General features: G+C 41.3%; 1 protein-coding gene across 2 annotated transcripts; it reads left to right on the top strand.

Moving 5' to 3' along the window:
- The first annotated feature begins 282 nt into the window (after positions 1 to 282).
- FBXO5 (F-box protein 5) lies at positions 283 to 10,765 on the top strand. Of its 2 annotated transcripts, XM_081140645.1 has the most exons (6): positions 408 to 484; positions 1,209 to 1,407; positions 5,633 to 6,335; positions 7,622 to 7,712; positions 8,596 to 8,778; positions 9,873 to 10,765. In XM_081140645.1, the coding sequence occupies exons 2-6, from the start codon at positions 1,401 to 1,403 to the stop codon at positions 10,122 to 10,124; spliced, it is 1,236 nt and encodes a 411-aa protein (XP_080996771.1). In that variant the 5' UTR covers positions 408 to 484; positions 1,209 to 1,400; the 3' UTR covers positions 10,125 to 10,765. The 2 variants fall into 2 exon arrangements, with proteins under 2 accessions (XP_080996770.1, XP_080996771.1); XM_081140644.1 differs by lacking the exon at positions 1,209 to 1,407 and having other exon boundaries at positions 283 to 484.
- Positions 10,766 to 22,351: the final 11,586 nt, after the last annotated feature.

Here is a 22,351-nt window from a genome sequence, read left to right as displayed (position 1 = left end):
TCCCTCCACGTGTGCGGGGCCGCGGCCTCCCCGCGCTCCGAGGCCCCGCCCCCGGCCCCGCCCCCGGCCCCGCCTCAGCATCCTTCCGGACGCGAGGTGCGGGCCGGGAGGAGGGCCGGCCGGCCTCGGGCTGGCCCCGCCTCCGCAGCCTCCCATTGGGCGCGGGTGAGGGCGCCCCTCCCGCCGCCTCCCCATTGGAACGCGCGTGCGAGCGGCGCGCCCCATTGGGCCGTGCGGATTTGGGCACAAAATTCAAAGATTTTAAAAGTACCACCAGCTGGCGCCTTTTAGAAGACAGTGCTCCGTGAGGCCGGTGCCCGCTCCTCTCCCGCGGCGGCTGGTCGCTCACCTGCGGAGGACCCGGGTCCCACTGGCATGAGCCGGCGCGCCTGCAGCTGCTCCCCGCGGCGCCCCTCCGGCCCCAGCCCCAGCCCCAGCCGCTGCAGCGCCCTGACAGCTCCCAGGAGCCCGCGTCCCTCGGACAGTGAGTGCGGGCAGAGGGCGCGAGGGGGTGCGGGTTCCAGGGGGGTGCAGTTTCCAGGGGGGGTGCAGTTTCCAGGGGGGTGCAGGTTCCAGGAGGGGTGGGGGTTCCAGGAGGGGTGCATGCTGAGGTGAGGGACCGGAGTCCGGGCCCGGGGTGGGTGCCTGCGGGGGCTCCTGGAGCGGGGAGAAAGGAGGCTGCGGTTCCGGGCCGGGAAGCCAGATGTGCTGAGGCGGGATGGCGGGCGCGGGTCCTGCCCGCCACGCCGGGCGCCGCCGCGGGCTCCGACGGAGGTGCGGGGCAGGCCTCCCGGGGCGCCCTTCTGCCCTGGGCAGATCTGCCTCCCCACCCGGCTGGAATGGGCGCCAAATGCCCCCTTCCCCACCCCCACCCCAGCCGGGGCTCCGGCTCTGCGGGGCGACCCCCAGGGCCCGGCCAGGTGCCCGACCCCCCCCCACCTGAGCCCCTTTCCCACGTCGGGTCCCAGGCCCGTCTCCCCGGGCTTTTCGCCACCTCAGCGGCGCTGGCGGGCGCGGGAGATCTGGCTGCTGCTATCTCCCGCCTCCGCCGGGCCCGCGCCCTCGGGCCACCCCGCCGACCCTCGGCGTTTCCAGGGTCTCCCCCCCACCCACTCCCGCCAAATACAGGGACCCCCCTCATCGGGCCGGGCTCTGTGGGGATGACCGAACAAAAACGCACAATTTCTCCTTTTCCCCCCTTTACCCAGTAACTCAGCCTCAAGGCCTGGAATCACACGGAGAGGAGGGAAAAGGCCAGCCCCAGTTCTTGGTACAAAACCATGAATTTAGCCATTTTAAGCTGATTTTGTGAGAACTGAAGAATTGGTGTTTTTTTGTTGTTTTTTTTAAAAACCTGTGTTCCTGAAACCTAGATAGTTTTTGTTCCAAACTTGGATAGAATGAAAGGTACTCAGATAAACCCTTATTTTAATCCTTTGTTACTGTCCCTAGAAGGGATGTAAATACATTTATTTAACCCAGAAATTACCAAAATTTAAAAAAAAATAGCGATTTGATGTAATATTTGATAATCTGTAGAAGATGCCCATTTCTTTAGAAAAGGAATCTGGAAGAGGAGAGAGAAAAAAATACTTAATTTTTACAGATAATAAGTCTCCCTTGTTAAATTCTGAAGCTTATGGCTTTAAGAAGGAGTTTTTTGATTAATTCTAGTTGTCTTTTTACTGTCTTGCTCCTAAAGAGAATATTTGTAATCCTCTTGAATTTTTTTTCCTGTTCATAAATTCGAGGAAATGAAATTTAAAATTCTACTGCGTTCCAATAATTTTGAAATTTCTCTTAGGGATTATGGCTGATATGCATTTTGTGGCAGCAAGCCTTGGGCCTTTCTTAAATTTTGTAATAGCCACGCCTAGTGTTGGGCATATGGTGGTTATCTTAAAGGTATTGGAGATTGTAGAACTTAGTTATTTAACATTGGAGTAGCTGTGAAGATTTTTTTTTTTAAGTATGCACATGTGTAAATTTTTTATGTTTTTATTACTGATTTGAGAGAGAGAGTCATCAATTGGCTGCCTCCTGCACGCCCCCTACTGGGGATAGAGCCGGGAACCCCCATGTGCCCCGACCAGGAACTGAACCAGTGACCTGGGTGCATGGGATGCTGCTCAGTCAACTGAGCCACACTGGCCAGGGCAGCTGTAAAGATTTTTAAGCACTGTAGTCTATTTAATTAATGAGTGTCAGATCTATATTGAAAAGTTAAATAGGTTACCCTTTGCATAGTTAACTAATAATAATGTCTTTTTCATGATTGGACTATAAAGGACAGGTTTAAAAAATGCAGTGTGTCGAATCCACCAACACCATGAGGTAGATATTAATATCTCCATTTTCAAGAAAATGAAGGACTGATTGAATGTTCTAGGTCACAAAAGCTAGTCAGAAAGCTGAGCTGGGATTTTCATTTGAAAGTGGATTTCATTCCTAGGAAAAGTATTTACTATTCTGAAATGCACGCATCTGTCTGTCTGGAGTGTATTTTGCTACTTATAAAGTGTTTCTGATATACAGTATAAGGAATATGAAGGCGTTTGGCTTACGAATAATGTGATAGATATACTGTAGATTCTGTTGATAAAGCCATACGTGACAGGGACTCTGTCATAAGTTTAGTCCAGTTTTATTTTCTCACCTTCATTTACAGATGAGGAAAGAGTTAACGTCTTCAGTTTTCCCCAGTTTAACAAATGACACTACACCTTAGATGCTCAAAACTTAAACCCTGAAGTATTTTTTACTCCACTTTTCTTCATAATCCTCATCTAATAAATTAGCAAGCTCTCTTGACTTTTTACTTTACCCTCCTAAATAGATCTCACATCTGTTCAATTATTTCCATTCCCACTATGGTCATCAAGTCTCAAGTACCTAGCTCTGAAATTTTGTGTTTCCTATTTCCAGCTAGTCTCCCTGCTTCCATGTGTGCCTTCCTGCATTCCATTCTCCACAGCTGCCATGATTTTTTTCAATCCTTGTCTGCGGATATGTCCGTTGATTTTCAGAGAGAGAGAAACATCAATCGGTGCCTCCTGTGCCCACCTCGACCAGGTATCAAACCCGCAACTTAGGTATGTGCCCTGGCTGGGAATTGAACCTGCAGTCTTTTGGTATATGGACAGTGCTCCAACCAACTGAGCCACCTGGTCAGGGCAGCTGCCATGGTTTTTTAAAAATGTAAACCAAATGTCTCTACTTAGAACCCTTCAAAGGTTCTTTATTACATAATGAATAAAATCCTTCCTACCCTGAAAACCCTATGGGTCATTCTGCCTCTCCAACCTTACTTTTCAATCACTTAGCTCACTAAGCTGAGCCCTACAGAACTTTTCTCTTCCTTAAATACTCAACACTGTCCTTGCTTCCAGTATTTACCTCTGTCTGGAACTCTTCCAGATTTTCACAAGGCTTCCAGATCTCAGAATGTCACCTCCAAAGGGTTCCTTTCTCTCCACACCCATGTCACTAAGCAGGCATTGGGTGAATGAGCGGAAGTGACAGGACTAGACTTTGACCCCTCCTTCATCTGATTCAAGAGGTCATGAAGCCATGTAATGTTTCTTCCCCTTTCTGAATACTCAGATCAGTTATCTCAATACATATATTTTCCCATATTGTTTAGGGATATTTGGCTTGGTCATTGAAAAGCACTGAACTAGTTGAAAGACCAGGAATTAGTGTTTTACAGTCTACTTTCAGCTTCCTTTCATATAAAAGTGTGGTACTTTTTTTATTTTGCAGTATTGTTAAAGTATATTACATAATTTCACATTTTAAAACTAAATCTACAGCCAGCATCCAGATTTTGGAACCAATAAAATGAACCAGAGTTTCTGGGAGAAATAACTGATACTAGGGCTGGAGCAGGGAAAATACAAGAAGAGCCTGGAATATCCTGTGCCAGAAAGTAAGGGATGCAGCAAACACAAAACAATGGAAGTATGTCACATGGACATGAACTTAAGTGGCAAAGCTGGAACAAGCTGAGCAATGACAGAAATAATGTAGTATTAGATTATAACCCAAAGTCCAGGAGTCTCTGTTATAAATCTATATACACACACACACATATATACTTTTATCTCAGTTCCCAAATGAGATAGTAGAAAGACACACTGAATTTACATTCAAGAAGAGTGATCTGCCCTTAACTACATGTAAAATCTTGGGCAAGCCACTTAGCTAAGATTCAAGTGTCCTCATTTATAAAAATAAGGTAATAATACCTCTCCATTGTACCTCAAAAGGCTGTGAGAACCAAGTGTTTGGAAATAAATTGGAAATTGGAAACTTCTAAACAATTATAAGGTGTTTGAATCATTAGTTCCAAGTTTGAAGCACTGTTCATATTCCAGTGAAATTGTATGAAAGGTATTCTATAAGATAGGCTCCCAGTAACTGGGTTTTAAAGACAAGTAGGAGAATACCTTTGAAAAGAATTAAATGTTTCTGAAGTACAATTTTAGGCTTCTCTCTTTAGGCAGCTAAACAAAGTAAGAAGTATCTTTGTAGGTGGCTTCTACAGATTAAGTCTGGTCACACGTAAATTATACTTAATTCTTAACTTGAGACAAAAATAACTTTCTTGGAATATTTTACTTTTTCTGGGTGGAAGAGAAGCACTCAGAATAATTCATTCAAGTTAGGGTTAATTTGGGGATTAGGATTTATATACTCTTTATTTTACTTTTCATGTCCCAAACTCAGCTTAAACCTAAATTTTAGGGTTTAGTACAAGGTTTAGTGGGATCCTAGAGCACATACTGTCTTTCAGTGTGTTAGTCATTTGCTATTTAAAGAGAGTCTTTATCTATAAGATTACTCTCTATCAACATGTCCTCTGGTACTTTGACAAAAAGGTTTTGCTTTAAATAAAAATGGTAAAATTATTATGAAGAGATTACCATTATTTAATGTAGATTAAACATACTGACTGGTATATACATTTACTTACAGGAGAAATTGTTAGCTACCTATGATTGGCTTGCAGGGGTCGTAGTAGATGGGGAGTACACTTGAAGCATACACTGTTCATATGCTCTGCCCTCAAAAACACTAAGCAGTTTTTCAGAGCCCATTACTATATTCCTTGCCAGTGTAGTCCCTCTTTCACTCTTTTTTAATCAATATAGACTCTAAAAGTCAAATGTAGTTATACAGATCTAAGAACAATCTGTTTTGAAGTACCCTTTTAAGAGTGAGAGAGATATATATATAAATAAATTAACATTTCCACATATTTTCAGTAAACTTGGATAATTTCACAGCTACTTAGGCAATATACAATGCTAAGAGATGCAAAGTAGTTAAATTTTTTTTTATTGATTTCAGAGAGAGGAAGGGAGAGGGAGAGAGAGAGAGAAACATCAATGATGAGAGAGTCATTGATCGGCTGCCTCCTCCACGCCCCTTACTAGGGATGGAGCCCGGAACCCGGGCATGTGCCCTGACTTGGAATCGAACCAGAATCTCCTGGATTATAGGTCGATGCTCAACCACTGAGCCACGCCTGGCCAGGCAAAGTAGTTAAATCTTATATCCCAATTTAAGTAGTAAGGAAGGAGATGTTGAAATTTTGCTATTAAGTAAATGTGTTATGTTCTTTTTATAGGTTGCAAAGAAAGTTCCACTCTTTCTGTCAAAATGAAGTATGATTTTAACTATAACCATGCTCATTCTGGACTGGTAAAACCTGATGACAGTGGAAGGATAGGTTCCTACACTTCTGCTTCTTTGGATGGTACTTATAAAGACTGCATTAAAGACTACAAAAAATTATCAGATGTCAGGTCACCAATTGTGAACCCCAGGATTGTAGAACTTGAAGATGAGAGCAAACCATTGCATAACAAGGAAAATCAACATGTGCAACCGACACTTAGTAGTTCAAGTGAAGTAGAAGAACTAGAAACCAATGGACCTTACGAAGACAGTGGCTATTTCTCATTTTCCCAAAAGAGTGGCCTTGATGAACAGGAAGAGGCTAGCCTTCCTCTGGAAGAAAATTTCAGTGACAGTCCACAGTCTTGCCTGCTGCAGATTCAAAGCCCAGACCAGAATCCCAAGAAAAACTTGCTGCCAGCCCTTCATTTTGCAAAAGTTGTCTGTTCAACATTAAAAAAGAATTCCAAACGAAATCATAAAATAGATTGGGAGAAGCTGAAGGAGTATAATGGAGGTTCTAGACTACAGCAAATAATTGGCAGAAAAATGGGCCTAGAATGTGTAGATATTCTAAGTGAACTCTTTCGAAGGCGACTCAGACATCTCTTAGCAAATATTTTAGCACAGCTCAGCGATATGGACTTAATCAAGTAAGTATTGTTGCTTCGAGTGTATTAGTATAATACACTAATGCTGAACGGGTTCATTAGATGGTTCAGCACCAATAGTTCAAGCAAAAATGAGAGTCTTGCATTGTTGTTTCATTGACATAATGACTTGTCTGATTATTAGTACTTTACTACCTGTGTGCCATTAAGATGAAAGAAAGATAACTTTTAAAGTATGCATTTAATCCAGTTATTTCAAATATATTTATGCTATTAGAAAACTATTTTTGTTAGATTGGGATCTTTGTTTCTATGGGTTTTGAAATTTTTGTTATGTGAGCTACATCTTTTTCACTTAAGTATAAAACAACAGTCTAGTTCTAGTGTACAGGTCTAATAAGCATTGTGGCTTTTGTTGCACTTGAAATATGAAATAATTTCTGGTCTTTTTTAGGCTTTTTTTTTTTAATATGCTTCCATTGATTTCAGAAAGAGGAAGGGAGAGGGAGAGAGACAGAAACATCAATGAAGAGAGTCATTGATTGACTGCCTCCTGCACCCCCACACACACACCCGGATCGAGCCTGCAGTCTGGGCATGTGCTCCGACTGGGAATCAAACCTCCATCCCCCACTTCATGGGTTGACGCTCGACCACTGAACCACACTGGCCAGGCATAGGTCATTTTTAATGTAGGACTCTCCTAGGTTTGACAGTAATGAAGATACAGTGGCTCAAAATGGGTCCAATTATGACTATTTCTTATAAAGTGTATGCTAACTACCCTTCCTCATTCCATCAAAGAAAATCAGTTAGGGTGAGGTATCTATGAGAATTAAGATGCGTAGACAGACTCCTGGGAAGTATTGATTTTTATTGTTGGCTTGCTTCTTGAGGGATAATCAACATTGGTATCTACTAATAACAGTGTGTCCTAGAGTACTTTGAAATCTGTCTACAACTTTTACCAAATAGCTGACGTGGTGCCATATATACAGCAGTGGCTACTTAATTGATGTTTGCAGATAATTGTACAAAATTAAAGTAAAAATCAGTAGTTCTCAAGCCTGGATCCACTTAGAGTTACTTGATGGGGAACTTTTTTAAAAATACAGAACTCTGGCCACCACTTTAGACCAATTAAACCCAAATGCTAGGCATGAGGCATCCTTAAATCTTAAGAGCCCTGGGCAATGCTAATGTAAAGTCAAGTTTGAGAAGCACTGCTAATAGAAATTTCTTTTTCACTGTTAAAATGTCTCTAATGTTTTCATCTTAGCTCTTTGTGATGCTTTAATTGTGTCCTTCATAATCATTTACTTTTCCAGTGTGTCTAAAGTGAGCACAACTTGGAAGAAGATCCTAGAAGATGATAAAGGGGCATTGCAGCTGTACAATAAAGCAATACAGAGAGTTACTGTAAGTCTTTGCAACTGATGGTTTCATTTTAAAATATAGCAGTTAGTGCTCTATACCATTAGAATTAGGAGGGAATAGGAAAGATAACAGGTAATCTGAAAATCCTGTACATTCAAAATGTTTCAAACTTTTACTAGAACTCATAAAATTTATAGGTAAAGGGAAAGGAATCCCACCTCAATCATTTATTCCTAGAAATGGAACATCCAAAGGTAAACAAGGGAAAATTACTTGGTTCTCAGTGTATTTTGATCAGATAGCTAATCTAGGTTGCCATTTTTATTTTTTCAGTTACCAGATAAATGGTAAATTATTTACATTCTGAAGATTCTTAATATAGAAGAGAATTAATTTACTTTCAAAAGTACTTCAAGATTGACATCTGTAATACTCCCAAAAATACTCTCAACAATAAAATTTAGTGAATAAAATTATGGAAAAAAAATACTTCAAAATCAATATATAATTAAAATTTTAGACCTAGCAGTTGGCAGACATAGGTCCAAGTTTCGGTGCTCCTCCTTACTAGCTGTGTTACTCTAGTATTGCTTTAATTCTCCAAGTTTAATTTCTTTATTGATAAGCTGGTGTTAATGGAAACTTTTCTAATCTAGAAGATAGTATTGAATCTATTGATGACACTGGGGTGACACTTAAACATGACTATTGCCATCTACTGGTAGGAAGAAGAACTTCTGGCAGTACTTTATAAATCATGTATTAAAGACTAAGCATGTCAAGCACTCACAATTTCTGGTTTGTAATTTCTGCCAGTAACTTAGTTATTAGGCTTTAAATGTTTATGTGAATAGTTTGGTGTGGGTGTTTAAGCATATGTAGGTAAATTGAAGTCCTATTAAAACTGTGTGTTTTTTTTAATTAGGAAAAAAACATTAAGTTTTCATCTGATGCTTTGACCAGAGAGTATGTTATGTTCAGAACCTCATTGGCTTCTGTTCAGAAATCGGCAGCCCACACTCACCCCAGAAATGATGCTCCAAGCAAATTATCCGATCCATCTGATCAGAAAGATTCTTCTTACAGCCGGCACAATGAATTCTCTGAGGTAATTTTTTGTTTATCAATAAATTAGGAACATGTGGGGCATTTATTGTTAAAAGGATTTAGAGTAAGAAAGGGAGAACTTTACATTTAATCATAGCATAGTTAGAACTATTAATAGAGACCTTATCTTCTGTCTCCTTCATTCTACTCTCAAAAGTGTTAGAAATTAAGAAACCGTTTATAACTAAACTAATAAATTGGGAGATTACAGAGATATCTTTCTATGCTGAAAATAGTAGATACCACTTGGCATTGTTTATGACAGTTTGGTGATGTTGAATTCTAACTTGGAAACACTAAGAAAAGAATAGACTGCCTTGATTTTAAAATTGTAAAACTGTTGAAGATTATATTCTGCAACTGCCGCCTTTGATATCTGAGTAAGAGCTAAGCAGGAAAAGGCCAACTCTCAGAAATAAAGCTTCACATCATTGGGTAATGTGTATTATGAAAGTTCTCACATGGATAATTTTACAAGCTTAATTTGAAAACCATAGTTAAGTGCATGTTTTGAAATAAAATGTTGACCACCCCATTTGTTGGTTGATAAATATTTGACCAACAAAATTTAGTTTTCTCTTTATTATGTAATGACTAATACAACATAGAAGTTTATTCAAAAAGCATTTTTTGAGCATCTGCTATCTTATCAGGTACTACGCAGATAAGAAAACGTGGTAGTAACCTTCATAGCCTTATAATCTAGAATGAAAGATAGCTTCATTAAAGAAAATATATAGTATGGTATGTGCTTTAAGAAAACAAAAGCAGAGGTAAAAGAGCCGCCAGCTCCCGAGTGACACTAGAAGACTTCACAGAAAAGGTGGCCATTTAAGTTAGGCGTTGATGTGTGATGTGAGTAGAGGTCGTGAAGGGAAAGAACACATTTAAAAGTAGCATTAGGAAATCGATACTGAACCAGCTGATAGGTTATATTATCTCTTGTGCGTTGAACAGTAAGGTCCTTCAGGGCAGGAGTTCTCTTATGTGTGACATTGGTTCTTTATGCATGTATTGGGGAGGGTATAGAAGTGCCATTGTTTTTCCTGAGTTACATTCAGTCTTTACTAAAATGTTTGTGGATTTTCTTACTAGGTTGCCAAGACTTTGAAAAACAATGAAAGCCTCAAACCCTGTGTTCGCTGTAACTCACCTGCAAAATATGATTGCTATTTACAACGGGCAGTCTGCAAACGAGAGGGCTGTGGGTTTGATTATTGTACGAGGTGTCTGTGTGACTATCACACCGCCAAGGACTGTCTGAACGGCAAGCCTCTAAAGGCCAGTTGTAAAATAGACCCTCTGCCGGGTACTAAGAAAAGCAAGAAGAATTTACGACGATTATGATCTCTTATTAATATCTATTAACGTATCGTGAAGGTTAGTCAGAAAATGTTAGGTTTTAATTTAAATTAATAGAATAAATGTATTGTGATTTTTCAATTTTATGTTGAAATCAATGTACTACATGGGATTTTTTTCCCACCTGCCAAGTAGAGGATGCATAACCTCTTAAAATATTTTATAATGTGAAAAGGTTCAAAGTTCTCAGTATAAATTAGAAGACTTAAATATTTTAAGAAAAGAAAAATAGTCATCTGGTATTTGTTTCAGAGATAAAATAAAATTTATCCAATTTTATAGTAGTAAAGGAAGGCCATGTAATTTTACCTAGACAATCTTAAATCTAAATTTTGTTTGCCATCTATTATCATTTGAGACATTTTATTTGCCTTACCAAATTAATATCTATTGAAATAGCAACTTCTGGAGTGTTAATTTAAATGTTTTGTCACCTTTCTTTAATCTCTTTTCAGTGTATATTTCCAAGTGTCCTTTGTGAAATCCTGTTTCTCTTATTTGTAAAGTCTGTATGTTTTAATATTTTTGTAAATATGTAAATTTCTATTTTTATGAAAAGATAATAAATATGACTTGTATATACATGTAAAAATAAATTTTGTTTTTGTTACGAATAAAATTATCACAAAATAATAGATAATATTAGTTATTTTTATAAACGCCTTCATCCTTGAAACAGCTGACCTGGGGAGCTGTAGGAGACTCCCTGTGTGTGCGCCTACTCCTCGGGGGCGCGTGTTCACTCCCAGGCCCTACTCACTCAGTTCCTCCTCGCTTACAGTATCTTAGCTCTCCAGTGGGTCTTGAAAGTCCATAAAACACTTTGAGAAGTACTTACACGTGGATTTACTTATCACTACACCAGCTAAACTGTGGCGTGAACAGCCACAAAAAATGCAAAAATCATACTGGAAAGATTAAGTATGTAGAATAAAATTTCCCCTTTTTCCCCACTGACCCCCCTCTACCCCGCACCTGATACCCCCCCCCCGACCTTCACCCCACTATTGTCTGTCCAGGGGTTATGCATATAAGTACTTTAGTTAATATCTTTGAATCAGAGTACTGTTTGGGGTAATAATGAGAAACAGATATTTTCAAAATTTCTTAAGTCTAATGAAGTTCTTATTGCAGTTATAAATATGGAGCGATTATAAGTTTGAATTCAGACAAAAAGCCTAAAGATTTAAGGTGTGCGCCTCATATCCTCTCAGTAGGTCCTCAAGTTTACGGGCTTTGATCTTGCACAATCAGAAAGTTTCCTTATAATTCACAGGGTTGCCATTTCTAGTCTCATTTCCTTTGTGTAGAAAAATAGATCTGATAGAAGGGCTTTATTTAATTTTAGAATACAGATTTGCTGGTCTTTAATTCTTTTAGCCTTTGCGTGCCTAAAAACATTTCCTCTTATTTTAGTATGGAGAATTTATTGTGTCAAATGGTATGGTGGGTTTTGTTTTGTTTTTTGAGATACAATTCACATCAAAATTGACTATTTAAAATATAAAATGCAGGTTTTGGGGTTTTTTTTTTTAGTATATTCATAAAGTTTTGCAACCTCTATTTCTACAAAGTTTTTGTCACCCCTTCCCCCCCCAAAAAACCTGTAATCCCATCCCTTAATATCCCCAGCTTCTGGCATTCACTAATCAACTTTCTGTCTATATTTACCTATTCTGAACATATTACATAAATGAAGTACAGTAGGTGGCGTTTTGTGTCTGGCTTCTTGCACTTAGTGTGTTCAAGTTTCATCCATATTGTAGCACGTGTATTTCTTTTTGTTACAGTGACATCCTGCTATGTGGATAAACCACATTTTGTTAATAGACACTTGAATGATGCTTCTATGAAAATTCATATATGTTTTTGTCTGAATATATTTTTTTATTACCTTGGGTTCACGTAAGAGTGAATTGCTGAATCGTATGGTAGCTCTATGTTTAATTTTTTTGAGGAACTGCCAAATTGTTTTTCACAGCAGCTGCATTATTTTACCAGCAATGTGTCAGAGTTCTAATTCTTTATCATCTAGATGACCTTTATTTTTCTTGTCTACAATTGCCCTGGCTAGAACCTCTGGTGAACAGAAATGACAAAAGGGGGCCTCTTCAGCTTGCTGAACTTAGGACACTCCCCTGCCTGTGCAGCCGTGTAAATTGGATGTTTGGGAGACATGAATTTCCCCTTTAGTGTACAAGCCTTTAGATTGAAAGGAGCCAGACTTGAGGAGGTGTAATTCAGGGACATACCCGAGAAGCCTCATCTATACCCCAGGTCGGATTTAAGTGATAGGATTCCGGATTTTGAGCTGAAGCTATAATGGAATGAGACTTTCAAGAGTTTAGGGAGAGGGTAGACTGTGTTAGCCAGCCTCCAAAATACTGCCAATGACCCCAACCTCTTGGTATTCACACCTCTGAGTAATCCCCTTCCACACCGCACGGGGATCGGTCTAGGTGAGGAGCAGAACACAGCGAAAGTGAGGCCTGTCTTTTCTGAGACCAGGTTATAAAAGACGTGAGTCCTACCTCTCCTCTCAGATCAATCACTAGAGGAAGATCAGTTGTAAGCAGCCTACAGGGAGGCCCACATTGTGAGAAATTTAGTCTCTGGAAAGTCCCAAGAGAAGAACTGAGGCTCCTGCCTACCGCTAAGTCTGTGAGTCTTCAAAGTAGGTCCTCCAGTCAAACCTTCAGACAACTTTTGTCTGCCAGCATCCTGAGTGCAACCTGAGCCACCCAGCTAACACTGCTGCCGAATTCCTGACCCCTCCCCAAACTGTGAAATAATAAACGTTTCTTTTTTTAAACCTCTAATTATGCAGTAATAACTAATACGATGTGGGCACACCCTTTGATTAGCTGTGCTAATTATTAATGAGATGATCAGGTCTTCCCCAGGACTCTGAGAATGTAATAATTTGGCTGGTAATCACTGCAGGGTGATAATCCATCCTGCAGCTGCAGAAAGTTCCCTAAAAAAAAGAACTGACACTCCCAGGCCAAACTAGATTTGGGACTGATATAATCACAAAATGGACTATTTAACATCAGCCATATAAGGGAAGATGAATAACAAAGATGTTAGTATTTCCATGGCTGCTGTGAAATATACGGTATTTTAAAAAATGATTATTTTTAAAGAAAGTCACAGTACTAGAGTAAAGCTTACTAAAACGCCTTTCTTTGTGTTATGGCAACCAGGGAACCCTTTTATGTGTTATAGGTTAAATAAAATTTATCTCAAAAGATGCCTTACCCGGTCCATGTCGTGGCAAGAATACATGAGCTACATTCAGTAGGACTGATCCTGGTTACTGGAGCTAGTCACCAAAATGATTTCATTTACATAACTACTCTGATCAAAGCAGTAAGCAGCATGTATCTGCGCATGGCCCTTCCTGGCCACCCGAACATGGTGCTGGGACCAACTAATATTTCTGATCAGTCGGAGTGACCATTCAATAGCAAATGCTGCTTCTTTGAGGTCTTTATTTTAATGAAAACAGTTCAGGTTTGGCAGCCCTGTGTGCAGTAGGGCTTATGAATGGTGGGGGCTGTCACTTGTGAATGGTGTGGATTGTATTTTAGCGTGCTTGCAAAAATCTCAGTGTGTTCATATGCACCGGTCTTTTGTGGGTGTTCTCATTGCCAGCCTCGCCCATTTCACTGAAGCATACACTGCGTGAACATACTAGAACTGAAGCCCAGCTTGCCTTCGGCCAAGGTTCACACTGGAACGTTCCCTGGTACCTAGAGTTTGGCACCTCCATGTCCTGCGGCTGGGAAGTTTGCCATGCCCATTTCACACAGCTCGAGGGCCTGCTCATAAGACTGCATATAAGAGAAAACAATGATAGTTCCTCTATTAAAAATAGTTTCTTAAACTCGTAATCTTACCCTGATTGTTCGCCCACAGTCCCCTTTTCCTGAATTCTGCTTCAACGCCACAAGATGGTGCTCTCATAACACCGTATTTTTTAGTTCATTCATTCCTGACTTTTAATATCAAAATGGATCAAACAATGTTGCTGCTTTCGACTCAATCTGGGGTGTCCGATTATAAGAATAGGTCCCCAACATCGCGTTAAGCTAGAACAGGCGGCTCTCAACGCTTTGCATTTTGGTTGCAGGGACCAAGCACACAGGTCTTGCTTCTCCTCAGCATTTTCTCCAGCGTTTACCTTCTAGCCCCGGGGCGTACTGATCATGCTGTTTGCCTCTAGGTAAGTTCACATTTACATGAAGTTCCAGATCCTCGAAGATGGACGTACAAGCAACCTTTAAGGCCATCGCCACCTCCCCCAGAGGCCCGTGCGGAGCAGGGAGGGTCCTCAAGAGCCTCTCCGGGGAGCGCAGTGCCAGGAACAACAGCCTCCTGCGAGCCTCCCGGCCTCCGGGGAGCAAGGTGCTTCTCAGGTTGGGACTGAGGGGGGGAGAGAAGCGCCAGAAGGCAGCGGTCCCCACCACTCTCCTGCCGCCTGAGCAGAGGAGAAGAGTCAGTGTCGGCAACCTCGCTGCACAGTCATCTAGCTGTACCCGTCCGGGTGCATTTAAGGACCGTCGGATTTCAACCACTGGAGTGTATAGTCTGATGGGCAAAGAAATGAGGTCTTGTTCTACCCTGGCTTCAGTTTGGGGGTGGGGGCAGGGAGTTGCAGGAGCAGCCCTTAGGGGGTGTCTCGAGGAGCCTCACATCCTGAAAGTCCCAGCCCTGCAGTGGAGGGGACACCAGGCCTCCTGCTAGCAAGGCATTCCTCAGAAGGGAGTGCACAGCAGCGGCTTGGCACTGGCATGCTGGCAAACCTTTTTATTTTTATTTTATAAGTATATCTTTTTTATTGATTTCAGAGAGAGGGAGGGAGAGGGAGACAGAGAGAAACATCAGTGATGAGGGAGTCATTGACCGGCCGCCTCCTGCACGCCCCCTGCTGGGGATCGAGCCCGCAGCCCGGGCACGGGCCCTGACGGGGAATCGAACCGAGATCTCTTGGTGGATCCTCAACCACTCAGCCATGCTCGGCCCGGCACTGGCAAAACTTTTTAAATTAAAATTATTTCTAATCAAATTGTAATCTGATGTTTATCCCTTGACATTTTACCTAGAGATTCCTCCGAACTGTCGTCACCCTGGAGGCTTGGCCTGTGCAGTCAGCGTGCAAGGGATCACTGTCATGTTAACTGTCTCGAGTCTTAGTGCTCTTATGTCTTATTCCTGAGAGATTTTCCAGCCATTTTCATGAGTTTGCAAACTTCTGACGAGCCCAGAATGTCAGTAAACTTAGGGCTTTCTCTTCCTAATCACTGCACGTAAGTTCCTTCTCATTCCCTTCTTTGGTTTTCCACCAGAGGGCATCATAAACCCATCCAATACATCATTTGGCACAGGTATTTTTAATATATGATGTTTTGGGGCTTGTTTAAAGTGGTTCTAGTTTCCTTAGTCCAAGGTGCTATAGTTAAGAGTAGGGTCTCTTAAGATAAACTTAGTCCAGGTCCCAGGCCTGCTCTCCACCAGCTCTGCGGCCTGGAGATTCCTAATACCCTCTCTGTGTTCTCACCCCTGTAAAGTGAGAGTAACAACCCGCCTCATAGCCTCGCGAGGATTAACCGAGTATAGACCCCTGGGCGAAGTACTTAGCACTGTGCCCGGACTACAGCGAGCACCAGGGAGCGAGAGCCACCAGGAAAGTTTAGGAAAACGGCAGCTGCACTTGCCTCGGAATTACCCCGATGGAAAGCATCAGAGTGAAAGCGCCTAAATAAAGCTAATTACCAGCCTTCTGAGCGTCAGGTGTGTCAGGCCCACTTACGGACGTTATTTCCACCCAACAGACACAGGAGGGAGGAGTCTATGTTCTCTTGTCCATCGGTCCATCTCAGGGCTGCAACAGTGACTGACGTGACACATTGGAGATGTTCAACAGGTACGTTTGAAATGAAAGTAAGAGAATTTTTATTAACTTATATATTTACAGGTAAGAAAACGGAGGCCAGGGGAGTTGAGGTAAGTTGCCTAGAATCACATAAGTGGATTCTGCTATATCTAAACCTAAATCCTACCAAAAACCTATCTTCTTTCCAGGGGCTTTTCTCACCTTGGAGAAAGGTCGAGAAGGTTGAGGGTTAAAGAAAGTGAACTTGTGGTTGACTTTCATGGCTGAACTGCCAGCTGCATTGTGCACTGTTAGTGGGGAGAAGGGAAGACATTACTTTTAGCAACACTTTTGGTGCTTAGCAAAAAAGTAATTTAGGGAAAAAAATTACTTAATTACTCTCAAGCGGGTCTTGCAAATATTCCTAACACACATTTTCCCTAAGGCGTTTTGCAACCTAATTCTGTAACTAAAATGGATGCAAAATATCAAGAAAAAAGAACTTCAAAAGCCTGCTCACATTTAAGTTTACTTTTTGGAGGGCACAAGGGCTGCTTCCCCCTCGGTCTATAGACGGCTTTGCCCAGACCTACTGAAGCAGAATCCACGTTTTCCTAAGATCCCAGGTGATTTATGTGCACATTAAGGTCTGAGAAGTGCTGTCGTCCTCAATATGGCTAATTATGGAAAACACGTGATGGCTTCCCACTAACTGATTAATCACTCTATTGAACGTGTTTCAAAAAGCAAGGAGCTGGCTACAAACTTATTTTGTTTCTTTTTGGAGACTTGTGCCCATCAAGCCCAGTTAGAACAAGCTTCTCTAATTTTACAAAATGATGCCTTGCGTGGATTACTAGTGTGAAAGGTTTGATTTCCCTTTATTTATGGGTCTATATAGCCCGAGGTCATTTTACTGTCAATATTGTCCTTACACTATATCTATGAATCACCAAAATCTGTTTCTTAAATCCAAGGTGGAGGTGGATGGCCACGTTAAAATTTATGGAACTGTCATGCTCGGTGACAGATGTCTCAGTTTATAAAACTTCGCTGCCTATGAAAAGGCAAGGATATCTGCAGTGATATTCATAGGTTTTCGTTACATGGAAATACATTGTAAAACCATCTCTGCCTACTATACTATAGGATACATATTTACACACATTTTGTATATATGTTACACAGGTAGACCTCTATAGGTTCACGTTAGTGGTATTTAATATATATAATATGAAACATTGTTAAATACGAATAGTTTTTTTAAAATTTGTAATATTTTCTTATATCTTTTAAAGGTTTGTAGGCACAATAATAATTTGTTATAGTATAAATAGATATTTGTCTTTGTTAATACTTTAGAAAATTATGACACAGAGTAACAGTAATGGAATAACTGGGTAGATTTTTATTCGTTTTAGTATTCAACCACATCTGTGTAGTCCAGTACTGTTAAAAATTGCTGTGGCCCTGGCCGGTGTGGCTCATTTGGTTGAGCATCGCCTCATGCACAGGGAAGCTGCAAAGCTGCAGGTTCGATTCCCCGTCAGGACACATGCCCTGGCTGGGGGCTCGATCCCCAGTAGGGGGCGTGCAGGAGGCGGCAGGTCCATGTTTCTCATCAATGTTTCTCTCTCCCTCTCCCTCCCTCTCTCATTAAAATCAGTAAAAGCACATTTTAAAAAATTGTTATAAACTAGGAATAATGACAGTAATAAAGCAATGATTAGCAAAATTTATTTCATTAAATTATCTATACATATTTTTCGTCTGCAAAATTGAATCAGTTCTTTTTAAAATATGAACGTGGGTGAGTCACACGTGCCTTAAAGTTAACTCATCTGCAATCTAGAATAGTTGGATTCGGTTGTCTCTGATATTGCCTCAATTCCAACACCAAAATCGAAGTGTTTCTTTCCCTTTAAATCTCTATGAACTTGTGCAGAATCACAGATTTTGTATCTCTAGTGTCTTGTCCTTGCTTCAAAATCTGTTGACAAACCAGCAGCCTGAGCTGGCCATTCCCTTGAGGACTCTCCCTTCGCCCTGAAGAAGGGGAGGGAGCCAGGCAGGGCCGGGGCGCTGCAGCGTGGTGCCCTGGGAAGCCCTGGCTTCGCCCCGTTGCACACTCGCTTCACCAGCTGGGCCTTATTTTCTGAAGCGGCTGTGCCCACGGGCCCCTCGCCCTCGCCCTCCTGCTGGAGGCGATGGGTGCGTGGAGACGGAAAGGGGCTTTGGCAGTGGGTTAGCGGTTATTGAAGGTACTTGGAAATGCAGGCAAATTGAAGAATTCCTCAGGCACAGCCGCTTAGGTCATTAGCATTAAACGCATTTTTGAAGCACGGTTTCTGTTGTATTTAAATATATTCCTAGGTTATTTCTGTGGAAGACGGTGCCAGTGTGTCAGGGAGCTCGCCGTCAGGATGCTAACTTTATGATTCAGTGTCTCAGTTCCCTGAGCAAAGGGGACACCGAGCCTATTCCACGGGAACTTGATCCATGAGGGTCGGAAAGCAAAGCGTTTTCCAGTGATTTCCCGGGACCAGCTTCTCTCGATGCTGCCGCAGAAGCGCAGGGGGGCACTTGCACCCACGCGAGGCTGCTCCGGGGCCTGCTGTGCTGTTTCGCTTTTCCCACTTTGCTTCCGCCCGATCTTACCCACTGTGACCACCTTCAGACGCAGCCCCTGATTCTCGGGACACCGAGTCACTGGTCCTCCGGGGAGGGATGTTTATGAAAAGCCCCTGATTGTGTGCGAGAGGCTCCCGAGGAGCAAACCCTAGAGAAAAGCAGCCCCTCCTGCAGGAGGGCTCGGGGCCCGGCGCCCGGTGCCCGGCCTGGCAGGGGCCCAGGCAGGGCCTCACCAGCCCTGGCCTGCGGGCGCCCGGCAGGCCCGGGCTTCAGGCTCTGCGCCGCCCGCCTAGAGCCCTTAACGATTTTACCTCTGAACTTATGTTTCGTAAGTAAAGTCTAAAGGGACAACTCTGCCTGGTAATTTCTTTAAACAACTTTAAAAATATTTTCACTTCTTCGGTTGTTCTCAGTGGGTGAAGCATATCTGAACCAGGGCTTTGCCTTCACCTGCGTGAGGTCCTGGTCGACCTGAGCTCGGGCTCGGTTGCAGTGGCGCTGTGTGCACAGACACGTCCATGTGCATTATATGTATATAGACATAAACATGTACACATACACTAGTTATACTGTCTGCATTTGTCTTAGTTTAATTTTTAAACCAATTTTTTTTGTATATTTCATTTTTTTTAAAGTTTATTGTCAAAAGAGGAGTCATGACATACTCTTTTAATTCCTTTCAGCTTTTTCTACAGTTCTCTTTGCTTTTTCAGTCCTGTTGTCTTCACAAATCCTGTTGAAAAAAATTTATCGCCATTTTCAAATGGTGATTTTAGCTTTCAAATGGTGATTTTAGCTTTCAGTTTTTTCAGTGGCTTCCCTTTATTTTCTATATTATTAATGCCTGCTCCTATGTTACAGTTTTCTTCCTTTTAGGTCTTTGCATTCCTGTCACTGTCCTGGTTCTATTTTCTTGGGGTAAAGAAACTAATAATTTTCCTTTTTTTTTTAACATACGTAATTAGAGCAATGCATTTCTTTCTCAATACCATATCAGCTGTAGGCCAAATGTTTTAATATGTATGATTTTCACTCTCATTTTTCCCCCCAAATGTTTTATTATTCCCATAACTATTCATTTTAGACCAATAAATTATTTATAAATAAACTCAAATTTCTAAATAAGTAGAATTTTAAGTGCACCTTTTTGCCCTTGATTCTTAACTTTATAGAAAATACAGTGAGAAAGTGGTATATATGATATTGATTTTCTGAGATTTTCTTTGAGTACTGGTATGTGGTCCAATTTAATAAATATTTAGTGTTTGATCTTAAAGTATGTGTATCCTGTAATTGTTAGGTATAGACTTACATCCATGCTTGTTAATCATATTATCCAAACCCTCTAGATCCTTACTCATTTTTGATTCTTTGATCTATCAGTTTTCATAGATGCGCATTAACACCCCTTGTTTAGATTAGGGATATGCCTATTTCTTTTTGTAATATTTGATTTAAATATTTTGAGGCTAAGTTGCTTTGTGCTTGCAGTTTCAGGGATTTTGGAACTTCCTCCTCTATCACGGTGCAGGGAATCCGTACCTATTCGTGCATTTTTTTATTAAATACCATATTACCCGATAAAAGTTTAGCTGTACCAGATGCTATGAGCTGAGCTGTGTTGCCCCAAAATTCATATACTGAAGTCCCAGCCCCCAGTCCCTTAGAATGTAACCATATTTGGAGACAAGGTCTTTAAGGAGACAATTAAGCTAAAAGTGAGGCCGTTAGGATGGAGCCCTAATCTAATATGACTGGTGTCTATATAGGAAGAGGAGGGCACCCCAGGGATGTGCACACACAGAGAGACAATCATGCGAGGAGGACCGAATCTTCCAGCCAAGAAGAGAGTCCTCAGAGGAAACCAAACCTGAAAACACCTTGACCTTGGACTTCTGGTCTCCAGAACTGTGAGAAAATTACTTTCTGTATTTAAGCCACCCAGTCTGTGGCATATTGTTCTGACAGCCCTAGCAACTAACACACCAGATTTCCTGTATTAATATTTGTCTGAAATGCCTAATTCTGTCTCATTACCTGCAACCGTTCTGTGGCATTCCATTTTAGGTATTACTGCTCTAAATGTAAGTACTTCCTTTATATTGTTTATTTGTTTTACTGCATCATGGGGTTGATCATTCCTTCATTATAGTATGTAATTTTTGAGTGTTAATTACTATCTGGTTGAGATCGAAGTGTTTTTACGTGTAAATCTTATGAATTTGTCTCCAAAAGTTTCTTCAGAACTCTTTTTCATCTACTTCTGCTACATGCCCAGAGGCTTGCCTCATTTGTACAGGTTTAGGTGAAATTTCTCACCTTGGAATCCCCACCTTACACAAAGAGTTAAATCCCTGCAGTCCTTGCATCCATATGCAGAACTAGAGATTTGATTACCACGAAAAATTACTTTGCTGTTTCGTGCATAGAAAAGCTCTCTTGCCACATCTCTGATCTGCTAAGCCGTTTTCTCCTTCAAATGGAGGGGTAGCTCTTTGAAAGTAAGTCCCTGCCATACTGTTTGTTCTTAAAGATCTCTCCCCTTGGTTTTGGGTAAGGTCAGGGCACACAAGCAGAGGGCACTGAGCCGCACAGGAAAGGCTAGGTGACACGGACAATAGAGGGATTCTGAACTGCCTGCCTTTGGAATCCGCTCTCCAAGAAACAAACCAAAATCCAGTGAAAACAAATATTTCAGGTATTTCTATAATCTACTGTATCATATGATCAAATTAAGTTGTACCCAAGAAAAATAGAACAGGAAGTTGGTTATGAAGTGGATACCGTAGGCTTGCCTGCGCTAGAGTTCATCAAAGGTTCTATGTAAACTAATTCCTTCTCAGCAAACGCGGCCTCTTACTTTTCCCTCCTGTTCATTCAGCGCAGGCAAGTGCTAACCCACAACGTGGGTTTGGAACTCAGGCTGAGGAAAGGAGTGAGGGACAGAACAGGCTTTTCCGTCTGTTTTGAATTCATGATATAGGCTTTCTAAATATAACAATCATTTATTTTCTGTTTGGTCTAAGTTAACTTAGATGTGTGTACTGGCTTTGGGAACTGGGAACTCAACTAAAGACAGATTGGTTTGTTTCCCTTTCATATTTTTCTGTTTCCTGGAGATAGGATGGGGGTGAATATTTTTAGCTCACCTAAAAAATAAATTGTTAACTGAACTAAATAGCCTTTTTCCTTAACCGACACATTTTCTTAACCAACTCAGGTAGGAAAACCTTCTAGGGAAACCAAATTATTTTCAAAAGGGTGCTTGTGATCGTTTTAAGTTTGGTATTAAGCTGTGAGAGCATGATTGACACTTTTTTACTCTTGGAAAGTAGGGTTCCTTTTAAACTGACTTGGCTGAAAATACCTTATTGTCTAATTCCTTATTGTTTGGACATTTTCCTCTAACCTGTGCAGCCTATTTCCCTGAGCTAATTGAGTTGTTTTATGTCACTGTTTATCTCATGGTTATTAACGCCTTATACTCGGGATCTCTGAGGGGCTTCTGTACACCAGTTACACATGTGATGGCATCTCTAAGAATGGATTATTTTTTCTATCTTTCAATATCCTGTTTCTATATGTTGTTTGAGGATTTAGTCTCCCATATTCTAACTATAATTTATAATTTATTTAATGAAAAGCTTTATTCCTGCAGATGCATTAATGAAAGCATCACTCTATTGAAATCCAGCATTTCTTA

Source organism: Miniopterus schreibersii (genome assembly GCF_964146895.1).
Source record: "Miniopterus schreibersii genome assembly, chromosome: 6".
Lineage (NCBI taxonomy): Eukaryota > Metazoa > Chordata > Mammalia > Chiroptera > Miniopteridae > Miniopterus > Miniopterus schreibersii.
Note: the sequence above shows the minus strand (reverse complement) of the source record. Positions and strands in the feature narration are given on the sequence as shown.

Coding starts and splice junctions, on each gene's coding strand:
- FBXO5 (XM_081140644.1), top strand. CDS start 376: ATGAGCCGGCGCGCCTGCAGCTGCTCCCCGCGGCGCCCCTCCGGCCCC. Junction 485..5,632: donor GAGCCCGCGTCCCTCGGACA/GTGAGTGCGGGC, acceptor TTCTTTTTATAG/GTTGCAAAGAAAGTTCCACT. Junction 6,336..7,621: donor AGCGATATGGACTTAATCAA/GTAAGTATTGTT, acceptor TTACTTTTCCAG/TGTGTCTAAAGTGAGCACAA.